Below are 21165 nucleotides of genomic sequence, written 5' to 3' on the forward strand. Positions count from 1 at the left end.
GGAACTGAGGCTTCTTAAACTACAATAACATTGTAGAGGCTTAAGATAGCTGGCAAATCTTGGAAGGGCTGGTCATGCAAAGAGACTGTTACTTGGGCCAATAGGGCAGAACCAGGAGCAATGGGCAGAACTTAAAGAGAGGTAGATTTTGGTTCAAGAAGATGAATCAAATCTAAAGATTAGAGCTGTCTGAAAATGGAATGGGAGTCCTTGGGAGGTAGTTTTTGATGATTGGAGCTTTAGTGGGACAAGGATTGAGAGCTAGAAGGGACCTTTGAGGATATCTAGTCCAACTTCTCTCCTCGCTTCACAGAGGAGGAAACAGAACCAGAGGGGTAAAGCAGCTTGTCCAAGGTCACATTCATTGAAAGTAGTAAGAGGGGACTTGAGCAAGTAGCTCTTGCAGTGAGGTGGTGTAAAGGATATAGCAATGAGCCTAGGGTCAGGAAGACTCTCCCTTGTGTTCAAATTTGACCTCAGTTACTGTGTGACCTTAGACAAGTCACTTAGCTCTGTTTGCCTCATTTTCCTCATCTGTAAAATGAGCTGAATAGCAAACCATTGTAGTACCTTTGTCAAGAAAACCCCAAATGAAATCATGAAGTTGGACATGACTGAAAAACAACACAATTTACTATATGCCATGATGCTTCCTCAAGGTCTTCAGAAGCATCTTGCCAAGAAAAATGTAGATAGGATTTCCATTCACATATGGTTTGGGCTTGATGAAACTCTGAGGTCTCTTTCAGTGTTGGGGGTTACAATTGCAGTAATACAGTTCAGGATTATACAAGTATTTTTGATTTCATTTAAATTCCCCAAGTCCTTTTCACACAAACTGTCATCTAGTCCTTAAATTTCATATTTTGCTCTTGACCTTACTGCTATCCAACATTTTAACTATCATGCCTCTTGCACATTTGATAAGCATTCTATCTCTGAATTCATTCAAGTCACTGATTAAAAAATAAGTTGAACAGAATAAGGCCATGGCAGACCATTCTACTAGAACCTCTTCCCGGTTTCATACCGGTCTCTCTTTACTCTCTGGGTCTAGCCTTAGAGATTTTCCTAGGTTGTTGGAGACTTTAGGGATCCAGTCCAACCTTTTCATTTTAGAGATAAACAAGATCAGAGAAGAAAAGGAATTTGCTCAAAGTCACGCAGCTGGGACTCAGATTCAACAATCTTGATTTCCAGGTTCTGTACTCAAGCAGTTCCAAAACTGCCTCTCCCCCCACCCCCATTTCCACTAGGACAACATGGGAGATTTAGCCTGGCTAAGACACAAGGGAGGATGATAAGAACAGCTGACATTTGTAAGATGCTTTTTTACTTCCTTCAAGGGGTTTTTCTGTGCCCGACCACTCAGCTTCTATAAACTTGCTGAAGAGCCCATAAATCACTGCTCTAGTACCCAGTGCAGACTAACTCTGCTCTATTCCTGATCCAAAGTGCCCGTGGCCGCTGGCTCGGGAGTGCTCGCAGCACCAGCCCAGGGGTGAGTTGCCTGCCCACTGACCCGGGGGGGGGGGCAGCCTTCCCTGCTCCCCAGAAGGTTAGGCCAGAGTAGCTCGAGTTAGAGAGGCAGAAATTTTCCAAAGTGACAGGAAGCGCCGAGTGCGTCCGACCCCCTGGTTCCCTTGACCGACTCTACAAGAAGCCACCCCCAAAGCACACAGTCCCTGGCTCCATGGAAATTGAGAGCAAGCAGAGGTGTCTTTATTGGGTTTTTGTATTGTTTTAATGCAGATGGTTCAAGCCAATGCCCCCTCATGCCAGTGGGATTCCAGTCTCAGACCCTCCTTGTTCAGTGCCTTAAATGGGTCATGATGGTCATGACCAACTCAAACGCCTCGTTTCTCTTGTCCCTCTGGTGCAGAAGGGGGCTCGATGGCCCGGCCCACACCTGTGTGCGGGCCCAGCCCAGCCCAGCCAGTTTTGCAGTTGCTGGTCTCTGATTTAGGGCCCACGGCCCCACGAGTCCTCTCAGAGAGAGTAACCCATTTTTTGCTTTTTTGTTAAACAATCCACCTCATATACAGACTCAGCCTGGGGTGGAGATACATTTTTAGAGTGAAGTGCAGCACGGCTGCCCTGGCCTGGGAAGCCGGGAGGCCCGCCTACATCTGGGAGTGCTCTAATGCCGTACGGAGAGGAGGGAACCGGGAGGGCCGCTCATGCACAAGCCCTGCCTACAGCTTGGTGTTGAGGTGGAAGGAAGAGAGGTGAGGGGCCGGGTATGTCGGCTGCATGTGCCAAGTGGAGACCGGGTAGAGTCTGTGGCGGAGAGACCCATCGAAGGATGTGGGAGGGTAGTGCACCAGGCCCGCTGCCATGGGGGACGGGCTCGAGGTGGTGAGGAAATGGGCAGGGAAAGCGGGGATCACCAGAGGACTAAAGGGGAGGGAGGCTTGGCCTTTCAGGGGGTCAGACATATTGGCGAAGTTGAGGGGAAAACGCACCATGGTCCCCTTGTAGGCCTCCTGGGGTGGAGGCCCAAGGGCTGGGCCCAACAGGTGTGGGAAGCCCAGGTTGTGCCCAGGAGGCTTCACTCCAGAGTCTTTGGGCTCTGCCTCCTTGAGGAAGGGAGACACAGCCCTCAGCTTTTTGCCGAGAGCAAAGCTTTCTTCCTCTAAGCTCCGCTTGCTGCGGGAGCTGGAGCCGGCCCCAGGGCTTGGGCTGCTGGGAAAAGTGGGGGGTGTGGAAGGCCCCTTAGGAGCGGCTTTAGCCATGGGGGGCACCCAGCAGGCTTTGGGCCTGGGGTAAGGGCTGTTCTTCCCCGCCCCGCCTTTGTGGAATGCTGAGGGGTGATTGGCATCCCCACCCCACAAGAGCTGCGGCTGGCCCTCGAGCTTACCCCCATCTTTCCCAGGGGGCCTGAAGGGGGAACCGGCTTCGGCCTCCTCCTTAGAACTGGGAAAGAAGTCATGTGGATGCCGGCTCACTGGCTTCAGCACTTCTGCAGGGTAAGCATGGAAGCAGCCAGTGAAGATGGGGGTGGAAAGATGGGGCTGGGCCGGGCCTCTGTCACTGCCTCCCGGCTGAAGCTCCTCCTTGGGACTGTGAGCGGCTTTCAGGGGTTCTTCGGGGCTGGCCAGCCGGTGGAGCAGGCAGGGAGGTTCCCGGGGGTTCTCCTCTGGAAGGCCGGGGCTCTTGGGCCCTTCTGTCGGGTAGATGACCGAGGGTCGTGTGGGACCCACTTCGGCAGCGCTCAGCCGGTGGTCGCAGGACTCATCATGGCACTGTAGGGCCTCGGCCTTGCTCACCTGGGCCAGGAGCTTCTTCTTGGCCAAGGGGGACATGATGCCGTGAGTTCCTTTGCAGTAGAAGCTGGACAGAAGGCGTTTGTACGCCTCGGCACAGCCCCCAGCGGCCTCCGGTCCTCCCGGGAAGGGCAGGGCAGCCATCCCCAGGGAAGGACCAGAGGGCCTGGCACTGCTCTCGGGCTCCTCCTGGCCGGGAAGTCGCGCTGAAGAGGTTGTTTCCGGTTTTGTTTTATCCGCTGTGATCTGGAACCAAAACAAACCAGTGATTAGGGTTGGAGAAGAATCCCATGGCCCCCCAAAGATGGTGGTGGCAGGAGGTAGCGAGCCCTGCGTGTGGTGGGCAGAGCCTGTGGGCGCTGGGCCTCTCTCCCGTGGCTCGAGGCAAGGGAGAAAGTGCCTCAGTCTGGGACCAGGAAGTGGTGCATGTGAATCAAAGCAGAGAAAGCAAAGGCTCACCTGGCCCCTCTCCTCCTTGGCTCGCTTTGGCTTCTCCGCCACAGCCTCGTCCCCCTTGGGCTCCTTGGAGACCTTGTACTGTTTCCGAGGTTTGGTGGGGGGCAGTGGCTTGTCATCTTCTCCCTTCAAGTGCCGAACATAGGGAAGGACCAGCCTAGGGTGGGGGGAAATGTGGCAATGGGAACGTGCTGCCGAATAGCCAGAGTCAAGCCCACCCTGCTCCTCCCCGCTCCCAGCCTGCCCGAGCTCCTACTGCGTGGCTTCCTTACTCAGAAACCCTGTCAAGGATCATCTCATCTGTAAGGCTCATTTTCTGATGGAATTAGAAGCTCCTTCACGGGGCATGGGGCCTGCCTTGTCCATGAAACCTCCTCTGTGTCAGCGCGTTGCAAAAACAGCTAACCTCTATGGAGCACCTTAAGATTTGCAAAACACCTGACAGATATTTCATTGGATTCTCACATCACTTTGGGAAGTAGGTGCCTTTACTATCCCCATTTTACAGATAAGGAAACTGAGGCAGATAGTGATTTGCCCAGAGTTCTTGAACTCAGATGAGGATGTCTATATGTGTGGATGTATGTATATGTATATATAAATGTCTTTTCTAAACTATAGCCTGCTTGGAAGAGGTGGTGAGGATGAAAGAGGGAAAAAAACAAAGTAAAAAAGATGTACAGCAGAGAACAAAAGAACAATTTACAAGGAAGTAAAGATATGAATATAATTTCTTCTGTTAACATATACTTTCTTAAATTGGTATTTGTTGTTATATATTTTGAATCCTCCCTAATGCTCTGCTGGGCATATATTAATGTTATTTTGTTTTGTATTGCTGCTATTCTGTTTTTCTCTTTTCTTATTCTGCTTCAAATAAAATAAATTTGGAAAAAAAAATAAGCTCCAGTTCTTAATCCAGGCCCATCATTCTCATCTACTATGCCGCCTAGCTGATCCTCCGAGCTCCTGAGGATTTTCTGCCTCTACTGCTCATTTGACGCTTAATGAATATTGTCTTTTTCACTATTCAATTTCTCCCACCCTGTCCTCTCCTCCCTAACAACCTCACCAAGTCCATCTGAATCTAATATATCAGATTTGGGGTACTGGAAGGAACTAAAAATTATCTAATCCAGCAGCCCTTCACTTCCTTCAAAGTCCAAGTAATTCACCTCTTCCTCGGACTCTTCCCTGACCCTGCCAGGTAAAAATGATCACCTTTTGCTCAGGTGTTTCATTGCACTCTAATTTCTGCATCCCCTTGGTACCTGCTCTTCCTTTCGTTAGATGGCACACCGCTCTGAGAGCAGGACAATGGGTGTTCCTAATGTCTAGCATAAGCTTCACAGGTAAGTAGACACTGACTCACGGGTGTGGAAATGGATCTTTGTGTCTCATCCCCTTCACCTGACTGTAACCCTCAAGGGCAGCTCAGTGTGGGCGGTAAGAACACGGCACAGAGGCCTCGATATGCCAGGGATCTGTGATTTCTGTGGCAGTGGGTATTTCCTCCGCCAACACAGAGAGTAATGACTTGGTAGAGACAACTGCTAACCCCTGGCGGGGATTAGGAGGTGTCATGTGCGGGAGCTGGCACCTGAGCTAATGTGGAAAGGAGCGGGGCATCCCACGAGGTGCATGGGAGGAGGGGGCACGTTCTAGACACACACATATGCCAAGGGACAGATTGGGGGCCCTACGGGCAAATGGGCCAGTTTGACAGGGACAGAGTGAATGGAGACAGTAGCACAGCCGCCTCAGAGGGCTGTTAAAGTACTCTCACGGGGGAAGAGGAAAATGTTTGCTAACAATAAAGTGCTGTACATAATATAAACTCTTAGAGGCAGGCATCCCCCATTACCTAGCACAGCTACTCTAACACAGGGAGTTTGAGGCATTCTAGGGGATTTATCTTTGATGGCTTGCCTGATGGGGGCAGGGATTGTGTCTTATATTTCTCATGGATCCCTGGAAGCTACTGGCTTCCCCCAGGGGTGCTTCATGAATGTTTGCTGAAGTGAACGGTCTGTCTAAGGGGCTTCGGTGGAACCCATCCAAACTAGAGCGCCCATGTGCTAAAAACTAGGTACTGTTCCTTACGCTTCTCTTACAACTCCTCTGCCCTCTCATGAGGGTGATACCAAGGGCCCTTCTGTGAGCCTCCCTAAGTTCAGAGTCTCTTTTACTCCTGAGTGACAAGTTCCCCAGCCCACAGACCAGCAGGGGAGGGGCTGCAGCTTAGAGTTATTCCAAGGGTGCCAGTCCTGGCCAGTGTGGCGTGGGTACCTCTCGTAGTGCCGACGGGTACAAGTCGCTGCGCTGGTACTGCCGGGGCTTCCGCCCAATTCATCATAGACATTCTTCCAGAGGCGGCGCCCAGTCACCTGAAACAAGGGGAAGGGAGTGAAGGGGACCCATAGAAGACAGCAATGGGAACCCCTCTCCTGGGGGCAGGGTCCTACTCCATTGGTGGACAAGAACTGGTTCGAGTTTTGTGGCTGATCTTTTTGAACTTAGTGCACTTTTGGGGTGTGCAAACAATCATACACCTTCTTCCATCTCCCTCCATCCATGGAGTCAGGAATAGAGTGACTGTGAAACAGGACCACAGAGAGGGCCCAGGCTGTCGACAAAGTGCTTATTGCATCAACTGGCTCTTCTCTGCTTGTCCGAGCACAGGTCAAAGGAAGGATGGATTTTGTACACTCTGAGTTTTAATGGAAAAACTGCTGAAATTGCAGCCTATTTCTCCAGCAGAAGAGGGTTAGCTGTGGCTCTCACCAGTCCATGCTCCCCTCTCAAAGGAGCCAATTGCAATGCTGACACAAGCAACTTTCTTGGGCATGGGGAGAGAAGGAACAGATGGGGGAATGGAGGAAAAAGCTGCTTTGGCCAGCAAAGTGTCAGTGGGTAAGTCAAGCTGTTGCCCATCCAGCATGCCTCAGGCCCCTCAGGATGAAGAGAGCAAGGATTTGGGTTCTAAGAACCTTCTGCTGAAGACTTCCTCTTTTCCCCTCCACCCCTCTATCCTGAGTAAAAATGGAGGTGACTGATTTGGCCTTCCCACTCCCCAGGAAAGAGAGGCAAATGTTCCCCTCCCCAGCCCCTCCTTTCTTCCCACTCCCGAGTTCAGCAGAGAAGTCCACTGTGATTGTACTAGAAAGATCTGGGTTGGAAAGCAAAGCTAGAAGCAGGTTCCACATCCTCCTTCCCTCCCCCCCCAAACAAGCTCTAATGTGTTTTCAGGGAATGGGATGGAAAGGCCTGCAAGGAGACCCACCCAGAAAGGCTCCTTCCTTACCAACTCATAGGCTCCAAGTTTCTCCACAGCCTTGTAGATCTTCCACAGGTTAACTGGACAGAACAGAGGGATATGCCCAAGGGGTCAGAGTCTTGCTAAGGGAAGAAGGGGTATTCTTCGGCCCTTTCCCATCACCCCCGAGAGCAGATCTGGGAGCCAGCAAATCGACCCAGTTCCGAGTCAGTCCCTACCCAGCTCAGGACTTGTGGGTGCCCAGGCTTTGAGCTGTGCCCAGGAGCTCCCCCACCCCAGGGATGTGCCCACTGCTCCCCGCCCTCCCTTTCTGGCCCAGGGACGCACTCTGCTTGAAGCCAAGGTGGGGCACCCTCTCGATGGGCGTGTGTCGCTCCTTCATGAACTTGTAGAGGCTGACCAGGAAGGCCTGCTCCTGCTCCCGCTCCCCGCCTGCTTCTGGGGACTCCTGGAGAAAGAACAGGAGGTGTCGGGATGGGGTGACTTGTCCTCCAATGGAAGCCTGCCAGGCAGAGCCCCAGGTTCAGTAGATCATGGGGGATGGAGGATGCACAAGGGAGAAGAGATGGATTTGTAACATGTTCTTTCTGTTCCTGGTCTCAGGTGAGACGCTGCTAGTTCCCTCTATCTCTGGGCAGGGAGATAAACGGACAAAGAGTTTGGGGCCTCCAGAGACCTACTCAATGGAGGAAGCCTTCAGCAGACTCTCTCCCTGTATTTGGGAACATAGTGAGAGAAAGAAGGGGGTGCTTTGATAAGATTCCCATTTCTGGAGTGGGAAGGCCAGGAATCAAGCACCAAGAAGCAAGCACTTTGATATCACTGCGGTGTGGAAGAAATCTCAACAGGGACATCTCTGAAAGCCTCGTGGAGAGGCTGACCCTGTGGCAGGTCCAAGTAAGGAAGAAAGTATCCCATTCTGGCTGAGGGCAACCCCATGGGGACCCCCGCTGCCTATAAAAGATGGGTCACAGTATAAGACTAAAACAGGAGACGTCTTTGGAACTTGTTTGGAGCATCCATGCCAGTGAGACCCCCGGGAGGCTTGTGTTTGCTGCTGGAAGCCTGAGCTGCCTTCTTCCCTTGTGGGGCCACTGATGAGGAGAGGATGGGAAGGGTCATCAATGAGGGGCCCAGGCCCAGGGGGGATCCAGACAACAGCATGCTCCTGTCGCTCCTGCACCCCTTCCTACAGTCCAGACGGTACCTTCCCTGGATGGTGAGTCTCGGCTGTGGCCAACCCAGTGGCTTCCTGGAGAAAAACTTCATTTCTGCGTTTCTGCTGACACATTTCTATCCGACTTGCAGGACTTTCAGTTTCCTTTCCCCAGGGGATATTTCTGCTGAGGCTATTCATCACTGCCCTGATTCTGCTTGGCTGTGGAGCAATCAGGGCCCTGGCCAAAGCCAGAAACGTGGGGAGCGGCCATTCCATTTCAAGACGCAGATGTAGAACCAGCTTCAGAGGGGCCCGGGGTACGCACCCTCCTGCTTAGGAGGCAAATGCCTCCTTCACTGGGGTCTTGGGAGTTCCTGGTGATCCCATAGGGAGAAATTAGCAGCAGGTGAATGGGGCCGGATAGATAGAAGCCATCTTCCAGAGAGGTCCCTGGGCCGCGGCATGGCAGGCGAAGGTCTGCCGCAGAGCCTGCTTCTCCCCCGAGTTGTTCCTCCTTCTCCAAGGCTGGTGCCTTGGAGGCAGCTAGAGGGAGCACCAAGATGGAGCCGATCCTTCTGCCCTCACCCAGGGCTGTCACAGAAGTAGAAGAACTTCCCTTGGGCCTCAAGTTTCCTTTTTTTCTCTGTGGGACTCTCCGAGTTTACCAGACCATTTGGGAAGCAGGGGATGGGAATTAGGAAATGAAAGAAGGTCCATAAGGACCAAAGGCTGGATCTGAGGGGGCTGCAAGAGTGTGGGGTGTGGAGGTCCCAGTGCAGGAGGAAGAGAAGCAGGGCAGGGGGGCCCAGAGAGAAGTCTGCCAACCGTGCTACAATGGCCCCTTCCCACGACTAACTCCCCGACTTACCACAGGCTCTGTGGAGCCCTGACTCTCCTCACTGTCAGCCTTTGGGGACGCCGGCTGCTCCATGGGCTCGCTGCCCTCCGACCGCTTTCTCTTCCCTTTGAGAGGAGGCGCTGCAAGGAGAAGCCCAAGACAGAAGCGCGTGAGGCAGGGATGGAGAGAAGGTGGAGTCCCTGGGGGCTCTCCGAGAAAAGGCAGGGGCCGGGAGGAAGCCATCCTGCTCTCCCTGACCCTGGGATTAGGCCCGGCCTGGCCTGGCAGGGCCTTTCTAACTCCTTCCCCTTCCCCACTGCCTGCTCTCCAGGAGCTGAGACCTCACTACCCAGGCGGACATTCATAGAATGACTTTATCCAGCCTAGTCCAGCTCACTGCGCCCTGCAGGTCTCATGCCTTCTCTGCATCTGCAAACCAAGGGAAACGGTCCCAGCCTTAAAGTCTCCCCCCCCCCCATCTGTGTCTCTCTCCTGTGGCCCTTCCTTTCCCCAATTACTGTGACTGGAATCAATTACATTCAACGGACACTGGTTAAGTGACTATAGGCAAAGCTGCGGAGAGAAAGACAAAAACCTAAAGGCTCTGCGCCCTCAGGAACTTAGGTTCTGCTGGCAGGGAAGGACAAGGAAGGGGGGAGGCTGGCACAGCCACCTCCTTGGACACAAGTGAGAACAAAGACTGCCAGTACTAATAGCTGGTGGGCCGGGGGGACGTGGCACAGGAGATGGCACAGGAGCGGCGCGCTGAGGAAGGTTTGGGAGACAGGTGAGAAGGCAGTGTGCCCCAGAGGAGGGGGGCCGGTTACCCCAAGGTTCCTCCTCCAGTGGGGAGCAGAGAGAGCACTAAGTATAGAGAATAGCTGGCCGGCTGTTCTAGTTTGACAGAACAGCAGTGAGTCAAAGGACTGGAACCCCAAACCACCCCCAAATCAGAGCATCAGTGACGAGGGGCTGGGAAGCAGAATGAGGGGAAATCCTGGTTTCGGCATCTCTGCCCAGCCCTGAGGGCACGAGGGGCTCAGAACAGGAACCAAAGGCCAGTAGCACAGACCTGAACCCCAGAAATGTCCGGCCCTGGGCCCACAAAGCATGGCCTCTTGCCTAGCAGGCTAGACTTCAGAAGGTCTGGCTTCAAATGCCACCTCTGACAGTCACGTGGCCCTAAGCAAGAATTGAAGTTCTCTGACCCTCAGTTTTCTTGTCCATAAAATGGGACCACCAGCATCTGGAGTACTTGTCCTCACAGTTTTTTCAGGAGACTCAGATGAGATGTTTGAAAGGCACTATGGAGACTTTAACATGCTATAAAAATGACACATTATCATCATCACCATAGCAAATACTTCTAAAGCACTTCACAAATATCTCATTTGAATCTCAATGGGGATCCATTTTACAGGTAAGGGAACTGAAGCAGACAGGCCCAGTGCCTTACTCAGAGTCAAACAGTTAGAAAGCATCTGAGACCCTATTTGAACTTGGGGTCTTCCTAATTCCAGACCCAGCACTCTGTCCACAGTTTCACTGAGCAGCAACACTGAGCAGATTTGGAGAGTACAATTATCCTTTTCAAAGCTTTGCCACATCTCCTATCACATTGGGCCTTCAATGAAGCCTGTGAGGTAGATAAACATGATATTATTAATCCCATTTTACAGGTGAATAAACAGAGGTCTGAAGAGTTGGTTGAGGCCAAGAATTGCACAAATGCAAGAATGCTACCACTGCAAAAATATAACTTCTGCCATAAACAGGTGACTTGCCCAAGGTCACACAGTCAGTTGGTAACAGATCTGGGCTTAATAGTAATAATAGCATTTATATGTTTACAAAACACTGTACAAATATTGTCTCATTTGACTCTTAACTATCTCTATGACACAGGTGTAATTATTATCCCTGTTTTATAGATGAGGAAACTGAGCCCAGGATCACACAACTATTCAAATTTCTGAGGTCATATTTGAATTCAGGGCTTTCTGACTCCAAGTCTAGTGCTTCTACCTCCTGCTCTATCCGGATCTTCTCTCCTTCCTCTCCATCAGACCTTTCTGTCACTTACATCCCTAAATTATTCCAGTTTGGGGATTTTTGCCACTTAATCTCCTGACCGCTGTGAGATTTCCTGAACTTGTCCTGCACCATTCCGCCCTGGATAAGAGGCGAATCCTTTAAGATCTCACCATGTGGTGAAAACACTGGACATGCACTCAGATTCATGGAATGGTGGAACTTAAAGGACCTCCTCTCTCAGCCCATAATTTTTCATATTATTACTGTAACTATAATTGCTATTGCTATTTTAAAAATCACATTCACAAAATCTAGAGGAAATGCCAAAATAAACTTGGAGAGGAAATGTGTACAGAGGCTCAAGGGGAATGGAAAACTGAGGTCCTGAGCCATGGAAGACCAACTTTTTTGCCTGCCCAGTTAATGTTCATGGGGAATGAAGTGTCAACACTCTGGCTTCTGATTTCTGAACTTGGAAGTACTCTCAACCTTGTCACATTTTTGCTCCTTTCTCAGTGTCTCCTTGTGGAGTGAAGCAGGAAAGACTCTGAAGCTCTGGGTCTCTCACATACTTACTGGTGGAGTTGTGGGGCCTTCCAGGCGACCTCTTGCTGGTTGCTTCTTTGCTTCTGCTTCTCCCCACACCTCATGATGTCCTCTGCCACTTTTTCCCCACGTAGCCGTTCCTGAGCTAACCTGGGATTTCCAGCCTCTAGCTTCTCCCACCTGTTACCATGGGTGCGATATGGCTCACTGTACTCCTTAAAGTACTATCACTAATTAGACAAATTACTTCATCTCTCTTGGCCTTGTTTTCTCCATGTGTAAAACCAAGAAGTTGGAATAGATCTTTAAATATCCTTCAGTTAGGATATCTACATTCTATGAATCTACTCATCTGTCCAGTTAGAGAACAACACAGGACTGCAGAATTCAAGTCACTCAGACTAGTCTACATGGATATAATCTTAGCTGCTGGATGAAGATGATTCAGAAAAATCTTCCTTTAATTCCAGTCTATAGGGCCAAAAATAATATCTAACACCCTGATCATACTCTCCTACCCAGGGTGAAGGATACATTGCTTTCTCCATTACTGATTTACTTCTCCCTGGAGCTAGTCCAGTCATGTGGGGCTAATGTGTAGATTGGGCATCAGTAACTCTGGGTACAAGTTGTAGCTCTATAACTCACTAGTCATGTGATATTATGTAATCACTGGACCTCTTGGAGCCTCAGTTTCTTCACCTGTAAAAATCTTTAGGGGGACTTTAAAAATCAACTAGCACAGCACATAGCCAGAAGCGAAATGCCCTCTATAGCATCCCCAACAAGTGTTCATCCATCTTCTACTTGAAGACTTCCAGTAATAGGGAAGTCATTACCATCAGCCCCTCTCCAAGGCAGCCTATTCTACTTTGAGACAGCTCTCTCTCTTCTCCAGGTGCTGTTCAGCTCTGGCATTCTATTGCTACTGGTTTTGTGTCTGAACTCTTTCCTCATTTTCCTCCCATCATTCCCTGACTCCCATTTCACCTTCAGCCTTAGATTAGGAAGCAGATTGTCCCTAAAGTTTGGAAGCAGAGCCAACTCTCCAAAGCTCAGAGAAACCTATCCTCCAGCACCACCCAGAGTTAGAGAAGGAAAAGAATTCTCTCCTGGGTCCAGTTACTGCTTCTCTTCTCCGCCACTGATTTGATGCTTTGTGACATTAGACACCAGCTTCTTTACTCTTAGTGTCTCAATTTCCTCATCTGTCATAGGGGACAAAAAGCCTTGCTCTGCCTACAGCTATGCACTTTAGATCATTGCATTTTAAGATCCTAAGAACAAAGACAATGATGATAATGATGTAGCCCATAAGATTCTTGAAAACAAGGACTTTTATTTTGTTTTGTTTTGTCTTTATAATCTTGACCACTTAGCACAGTGTCATATTTAATAAATACTTATTGAGTTGGATAAAAAATAATTTACAATCATGTCAGATGTGGCTCCAAAAATCTCCAGAGTTCCCTTCTTTTCCAGGTAGGGAACTAAGGTACAGAGAAATTAGAATATAATACAATTTGTTAAGCATCTATTAATTAAACATTTATTAAGGGCCTACTATAAGTAGAACAAGTTAGTGTTCAGATAAAATGGGAATCTAAAGTTAAATAAAGACCAAAGAAAGTCTGAATTCTGGACCAAGTACCCAGCTCTCTCCTCCCTCCTCTCCTCCCCTCCAAAGTTCCAGTGCATAATCTATACCACTTTGCTGAATTTACTTAAGGCACAGGGATGGAAAGATCAAAGACTGAAAGTTAGATGGGATCTTGGAGGACACCTATTCTGATCTCCCCATTTTACAGGTTAAGCTAATGCAGGAGCCTTTCCAGGAGAGGATTTGTGTCTCTGATTCTCTGAGGCTAAGACTTGAGGGACTGGATTCCAAGATTCTAAGCCCAAAGTCCTAAAGAGGTTCGTTTCAGTAACATATTCCACCCAAGGACACTCTGTGCAAGTGTGTGAGCCCATGTGCACATGGGGGTAGGGCCCCCCCCCAAGCAGAAATCTCATTCCATACACACTCTCTAAGTCACTCTCAGAAGAGCTATAAAGGACAGTAAAATTAGTCTGGTCCACAAAGGGTTGCAACTGCCAGAAACCTCCTCCTTTGACTTTCCAGCTATGACCTTTGCAGACATTGGTGGAAAGGTAGGAAGAGCTCAGGACCCTCACTTGACAGGAGTTACAAGGGATATCAAAATACTTCTCATCACTACCTGCTCTTCTCCTGGATCTAATTTCCTTCCACCCTCCCCAGGGCTCCTCTCCCCTTTCCTCCCTTCCCCCACCACGCACACATACACTACCACACAGTCACATTCATGCAAAGAATGTAAAGCCTTCAGTGAGAACAGACAGAGGCTAAATTCCTCCCGGAGTAATAATAACCCCCTGCTACCCCCACCCACCATGCAGCGGTTCCAAGAATCTGGCCTCCTCCCCCACATTTGTCCAGAGTGGTCACTGACAGGGTCCACAGCCTCCAATCCTACTCCTCACTCTCCACACACATCAGCCCCATCAGCCCCCAGGCTTAGCAGGCTTCACAAGGGCAGTCTCCAGGCCGCGGGTCAGCGAGGGAGTCTGAGAGCCGGACCTGCCAGACATCCGAGGGTGGTCCGCTGGTACCCGTCGGGCTATTCTGAGGGGGGCAGCCTTGAAAGCAGGAGAACTTTCCCTGAATCCTCTGGGTTCCCTTGGCCAGCAGGGAAGAAGGGTGAAAGGGCGCCAGGGATGAGCCAATGGCTGGGTCTGAGAGTCGGGGCCAAGACAGAGACAGAAAGTAGTCAAAGAGAATGAAGGGTCCCACAAAGTAACCTTCCATCAGCAACATTTGCTTCCAGAGCTGGAGACTCCAGCCTAGAATTCCTTGCTTTGTCACCTGGTCCGACTCATTGCTTTCCTTCAGTTTCTGCTTAAAGATGAGAGTATAAACTTTTCTCTTGGGGGAAAGCTGTAATTATTAGTGACAGAGTCATTAGGGGGCTTTTCTCCAGAAGTTGTTTGATAAAATGCAAGTTACCTTAACAGAGCTGTATGGATTACTCTACCCCATATCAGTTATCACCCTGGAAAAGAGAACAGGATCCTGGGGAGAAATGAAACAAGGCAGATGCCTTCTTTTTTACTGGGGGAGGCGGAAGGAGATAAGGAGGAGAGATGACTAGAGACTAAGAAGGGTGGTTTGGATAATATGATACTGTCCAGGGAGAGATCTTAGCCCAGATAGAAAGAAGGAAAGAAATAAACATTTATTAAATGGCTACCATGTGCCAGGCACTATGTTACATGTATTACATGTTTTAGAAATGTTATCTCATTTAAACCTCACAACAACCCTGAAAAGTAGATGTTATTGTGATTCCTGTTTTACATTTGAGGAAACCAAAGTAGACAAAGACTCAATAAAATGTCTATGATCACACAGCTAATGAGTGGTCTCAGGTCACATTTGAACTCAGGTCCTCCTGACTCCTGGCACAGCACTCTCTCCAGTGGGCCAGCCAGATTGCTAGGGATGGGGGCGGGATGAAGGGTAAGGAGAAATGGGAGAGAAAATTGCTTTATAACATATGTGAGAGACAGCCATTGAATTAAATTTAATGCATATTTGTGAGGAACCTATTATTTATGATGTTCTGTGAAAGCTATTTGGAAAACAAAGATAAAATATAACGCAAGTCTTGCCCTCAGAGAGCTTTCTATGTCAGGAGGGAGATAAGATACATAAATAACTATATTACACATTAGAATGTGATAAGTTACAAAGATTAGATCCCCCAAAGAAGTGTTCAAGAGGAATCTGAGGAGGGAGATATCAAATCCAACTGGAAGGTAGGGTATGGTAGGGGGAGGAGAAACAATGGGAAGCCTTCATGGAATATTTGCATCATGTGAGAAGGGGAAATTTCAAAAGATGAGGATAAGATGGGCTGGCTCTATTCACCTATTTAATTTTGTCCAGGACCACTCTTGGTCCAGACAGCAGAAAAAAGGGAGAACGTTTCAATATACAGTCTAGAACCTCAGCCTCCTGGAAGGATAACACTTTAAAAATAAGGTTGAGATATGAGAAGGCTGGAAAGAATCCCCAAAGTTTGAATAAGACAGGAAGTATGGATCCTTAAAACTCTGTATTTTACCGTTCACTTGAACTCTCAATTTCTTGATGCAAAATGAGGAATTGGACTATATGGTTTCTATGGTGCCTTCAAACTCTGACATTCTAGTATTTCAATGACCCAAGCAGGAGACAGTAAGAAATAAAAACCAGGGAACTTCTTTTCCCAGTCTTAGAAGCCTCATTTTCAATTCTAATAATCCAATTGAATCAAATAAGCACTAATTAGGTACTCACTTTGTGCATGGCATGATGCCAGCTGGTATTAGGAGTACAAAGAAAAAACAGCAACAGTTTCTGATCTCTAGCAGCTTACATTCTATTGAAGGGACACATATAAACAGATACACATATAACATGATAATTTCAGAAAGCCAGGAGGATAAGGAAAGGCTTCCTGAAGGAGGTATCATATAAGCTAAGCCTTTGAAGGAAGTTAGATACTACAATGGAGAGAGTACAAAGCTTGAGTGGGGAAGACTGAGTTCAAATCTGACTGGACAGTTACTAGCTGTGTGACTTTGGACAAGTCACTTGACCCTGTTTGCCTCAGTTTCCTCATCTGTAAAATGAGCTGGAGAAGGAAATGGTAAATGACTCCAGTATCTTTGCGAAGAAAACCCAAAATGGGGTCACAGAGAGTAAGTCTTGACTGAAATGAGTAAACAAGGGAACAAAAGCAGAAATAAAGATAGAAGCAATTCTAGGGATGAAGGAAGGTGAGAACACTTTACATTTTCATATTATTCACATAATTCACATTTTCTCCAAGGAAACTGATAGATGTCCATTGACCTTCACAAGGTCAAAGAGTAAGAACCATAATTTGCACCAGGTATCTGGATCCCTAGTCTATATCTTCTCTAATATGTTCCATTGTATTCAAGACAATTTTTCCTAAAGAGACTTAAATATTTCTATCTCACTTTTAAGATTTACATGGAAATTTACTCACAAGAACCTTAAGAGGTAGGCAGTGCCATTATTGCCCATTTTATAGAGGAGGAAACTGAGGTCCAAAGTGGTTGAAGGCCTGACACAAAGTCATTGAGATGACTTATTGGAAAGAGTGCTGAATTAGAATTTAAAATATATAAATATGAACCTAGATTTTTCTATTTACTTTTTATGTAACTTTGGGCAACCATTTTTTCATCCCTCCCTCAGGCTCAATTCCCCCCCCCCCCGAAAAAAATAACAGGTTGGAGTAGAAGATGTTTAAGATCCTTCTTGGCTCTAGATCTAAGAGCTTCTGAAATAGTCAGGATCCTATCTAGAATGAAAGACACTTGTAGTATTCACTTGAGACCAAACTCTGTACTTTCTAAAGTAGCAGATAATAATCTGATAAATTAATCTGTAATTAATGGACCCTCCCAGCTTTTCTTCCCCTTTAGATGACAGGAAGGAAATGATGCATTCTTTCTTGAAAAGTCAGCCCCTAGGAATCCTGAGTCAGCGATGACAAATTAATGGTGATAATAAATAACAACAATACCAGCAGTCTCCTCCTCCTCCCCCCCCCCCCTCCCTAAAGCACAGAGGCTGTTGATTTTAGTTCCTCTTGGCCTGCTTCTCAGTTAAAACAAAGAAATTCTTTAGGCTAGCAGCTCCCTGACAAGCCTGCAGGAGTCCCCTTCCTGGGGCTGCCCCATGACCACAGCCTCTGGGGCAAGAGATCCGAGGGCCATGCTAATTCTTAGCAGCACTACTCCCTGTCCTGCCCTCCCTCCTCTACCTCTCCCCGCTCCCTCCCACACCCCCTTCGGGGGGCACAGCTGAGCCTCCTATATCGAGACTGTATCCTAGGACTCTAAAACACCCCCAGCAGGAGCCCAGGAGTCACACAATCATTGCGCTGGAAGAGACCTTTGAAATCACCCATCCAACCCTGGGATTTTATGAAAGAGAGAACCAAGGGCCAAAGAGGTGAGGTGATTTTGTCTCAATTCACACAGTGAGGGAGGGAGCCAGTCGGGATCTGAAATGTCAGCGCAGGTTCTCTCCCTCCAAATGCAATGCTCTCTCCGATGTACCCAGCAGCCTCAGGGGGAAGAAAACCCAAAGCCAAATACACTCCCTAAAAAGGGAAAAGCTGACTGATGGAGAATAGTGAGGAATGGAAAGGAAGCCGGGGGTATGTGCTCCAAGTTGCGTTTGTGTGTCTGCGTGTGTTTATGTGGGGGGAGGAGGGGCAGCCAGGGGAGGGTGGCCACATGGTTGTTAAGGAAGTCGGGAAGAAGAGGATGGAGGGAATACCCAAATCGGGAAATTACAACTTTACATTTTTTTGGAATCTTTCCCAATCCCTCTCTCTCTGGGACAAACTAAACAGTCACCGACTGTCCTTCAAGGTGCAAGAGTCCCTAAGGCAAGCGCGTTCATAAGAATTTCCAAGGATTCTCTTCGGCCTTTTCAGAAGCTGGCTTCCTAAAGTATGTAAGACACGGCTCTTGTTTCTCATCTGAGAAGCAGGTAATGAAGAAACCCCGTGGGCTGCCGTCACTGTCACAGAAGCGGTACCGATTCTCTCAGGGGGCCCGCCCGTGGGACTCGCGCTCTGTGGGAAGGGCTGGAAGCCCCCGAGCCAGGAAATGTTGGGGCTGCGGCGTCTCTCCCTCCCCACCCCCACGCACCTAACTCCACCCCACCCAAGCTGTCCCGGCCGTCCTCCTGTCCCATTCCTCAGCGTGCCTGCGGCCCAGAAACCAGCGACAAAGGCTTTTGTTCCCACCAGTTGGACTTCGTCTCCGGGCAGAGAAGCACCTGTTCTTTGGCTCCGCGGCCGCCTGGCGAGCCACGACCCCCTCAGCCCGCCCGCTGGCCCCCCTTCTTCTCCCCCGCCCCCTCCTCCTCCCCCTGGCTCCTCTCGGCTGGGGAAACTCTGGCGCCGGGACAAGAAAACAAAGAACTGCCGCAAACCCGTGCCAGCCCGGCGCCTGGCCGGACGCGGAGGGGGAAAGGAAAGGGGGAGAGAGGAGAGCGACCCTCCTTCCTTCCCGGCCGGCGCGGGCGCGGGCGCCTGCGCCCCCCTCCCGGAGCCCCGGGCGGACTCGCTCCGCCGGCGTTCCGGCCCCTTGGCTCCGCCACAGCTCGGGACCCTGCCAGCGGAGACAGTATATTTAGATTCCGTAACAGTGATCGCTCCATCTCAGGTGAACTTAAACTCGAATCAAAACATCCTCTCTGAGCGCCTTTGTTCTTCTTTCTGCCCGTGCCCCTCCTCTGGCTGCCGCCGGCCTCCCGCGGGCTCTCAGCCTCGCGGGGATGCGGGAGAGCTAGCGCCGGCGAGGAAGAGGACACGGGCTCCCCTCCAGGGGCTGCCAGGCCCTCAGAGAGGCGGGCGGGGGGCGGGAGCGAGAGGCGGTGACTGCCAGAAAGGTCAGCACGCTTCTTGGCTGAGCAAGGCGCAGAAGATTCTTCAAAGTGCATTGAGCAAGTTCTTAAAAAACACACGCAGAGTCACTTTCAGGAAATGACCCGCTGCAGTGGAAACGGCACCGTGCGTGCGTGCGCCCTGCGAGAAGTCCCTTTAACCCTTCTTGTGCCCCGGGGAGCGGCGGGGATTTCTGAGTAGTCAAAGGCTGAAAGGGGGGGGGAAGGAGAGGAGCGGGGGGCGCGGTGGGGAGAAGAAAGAAAACGATGGGGAAGAAGAAGAGAGGGGGTAGAACGGGCAGGGAAACTGTTGCTGACAGCTGTCACAACAAATTAGCTGAGAACAGCTAGAGATTCAAACCGCAGCAGGAAGTGGGATGACAGAATCGTACAGTACTTGGTAAATTTCAGTAGAGAGACAGAAAAAAAAGTTTCAAGACAAATGCCTGGGAAGCCCCTCGCTGCCAATTTTTTTCTTTTTTTTTTCTTTTGTTTGAAAGGAGGGGCCCAGCAGCACACACTCGCGCACGGACGCACGCGCGCACGCGTGCACACACACACACTCACTCACACACACGCACTCTCACTGTGCCTGCCTGGGGAGAATCAGGGGAGCGCGCGGCGCCCGGCCAGGCCCCCGTGGGGGCCAGCTCCCAGGGAAAGTGGCCCGGAATCCAGCCTGGCACGCGCCCCACCACCGCCGTTCCGGGTCAAAGGGTGCCTCTCCCCCCCCACCTTACCCACCCCGGGCTCCCAAAGCAGGACTCGGCGTGCGGTAGCTGGGGCACGTCGCCCCCAAGTCCGCTTCTCCCCCAGCCCACCCCCGGGAGAAGCGTAGTTACACCGAACTTTTCCGGCTGGAAACTTTCTCCCCCTCCCAGCCCCGGCCCGAGCAGGGAAGGTGCGCCGCTCTCAGGGAGGGGAAACGCTCCGCTTACCCATGGCCCGAGTCGGTTCGGTTCGGCTCGGCTCAGGGCCCGCTCCGCTCCGTCTCCATGTGACCCACCGACTCCGGAGCGCGACTGACCCAGCTCCGAGCCACCCTCCCGGCCAGCCTCGCTGGCAGGCCCCGCCCCCCGGCCGGAGTCCGGGCACGGGCCCCGCCCTGCGCGCGCCAGTTGGCCAGTCCCGCTGTCCCCTCAGCGTCGCGGCCCGCCCCCCGCGCCCACGGAACCCTGGGAGTTGTAGTTCTTCCAACTTCCCTTTTCCCTCGCCCAGCCATCCACCTCCCCAAAACAGGACCGAGGAGCCAGACTCCTGCCTGAATGAAGTTGCGTGTACCATCCTCCGCTCAGGATTCCGCCCCACCCCCAAGCCTGAAGCTAGCGTCCTGCGTGCGGGAGGCGCTTGCTACATATTTGGGGGCACTTTGAGCTCAGCAGTTTCATTAGTAAGAGCAGCAGTTCCTAACAGTCTCCCGGCAGGGCGTCTCGTTTCCCATCGCCGCCTTTGCCCGGGCTGTGCCCCTTGTAGCCGGAATTCTCCCTCTCCCCACCTGAACAGCATAGACCTAACGCGCACGTCCGTTAAACCAGCTCCTTCCCAAGGGAGCCCCCTTTGTGACTGACTATCCCAATTATTCTGATCGCCTCCCGTATCTGTTTTATATTTACTTCTGCATGGATATAATGTTTCCCCCCAAGAGAGTATAGAAATCCCGGGTGCTTGCTCAGAGTAGGTGTTTAATAAATGATGTGCAGATGAATTGAGTGCATCTGAAAAATGATTTGATTTAGCGTAGACCTCCCTTCAAGCTCCAACAATCTGAGCTTGTGAAACCTTTCCAGAGCAATAGACCCACCAAGTAGAAATCTTGAAACCTATTATCATCCACAAATATTTTGGGGAATGCCTACTATTTATGTGCAAAGCACTTGAATGGGTGTTGCCCTATGACAGTGTCATTCTCCCCTTAGCACCCTAATTTGCACTACCAGAATTTACGCAGATAGAATAAGTACATTGTCTCCTTATGCCATATTAAGTATTATTCTCACTATCATCATCATTCTTTTTTTTTTTTTACTTAATAGCATTTTATTTTTCCAATTACATGTAAAGATAGTTTAAACATTCACTTTTGTAAGA

The 21165-nt window shown here is 50.1% G+C and overlaps 1 protein-coding gene across 2 annotated transcripts; it reads right to left on the minus strand.

The window, feature by feature from the left end:
* Window positions 1-1700: 1700 nt before the first annotated feature.
* ARID5A (AT-rich interaction domain 5A) lies at window positions 1701-20165 on the minus strand. 2 transcript variants are annotated; one of them, XM_031950946.1, is made up of 7 exons: window positions 20016-20165; window positions 9027-9136; window positions 7327-7447; window positions 7027-7079; window positions 6012-6109; window positions 3726-3879; window positions 1701-3512 (listed from the first exon to the last, which is right to left on the minus strand). In XM_031950946.1, exons 1-7 carry the CDS (start codon window positions 20017-20019, stop codon window positions 2196-2198), a joined length of 1857 nt encoding a protein of 618 aa, XP_031806806.1. In that variant the 5' UTR covers window positions 20020-20165; the 3' UTR covers window positions 1701-2195. The 2 variants fall into 2 exon arrangements, with proteins under 2 accessions (XP_031806806.1, XP_031806807.1); XM_031950947.1 differs by lacking the exons at window positions 7027-7079; window positions 7327-7447.
* Between the last annotated feature and the right edge of the window lie 1000 nt (window positions 20166-21165).

This window comes from Sarcophilus harrisii, chromosome 2 (genome assembly GCF_902635505.1).
Source record: "Sarcophilus harrisii chromosome 2, mSarHar1.11, whole genome shotgun sequence".
NCBI lineage: Eukaryota > Metazoa > Chordata > Mammalia > Dasyuromorphia > Dasyuridae > Sarcophilus > Sarcophilus harrisii.

Excerpts from the sequence above, each read along its gene's own strand:
- ARID5A (XM_031950946.1), bottom strand. Across the intron at positions 7,448-9,026 it reads AGGGCTCCACAGAGCCTGTG|GAGTCCCCAGAAGCAGGCGG; the intron begins GTAAGTCGGGGA and ends TTCTTTCTCCAG. Across the intron at positions 3,513-3,725 it reads CCAAGGAGGAGAGGGGCCAG|ATCACAGCGGATAAAACAAA; the intron begins GTGAGCCTTTGC and ends TTTTGGTTCCAG.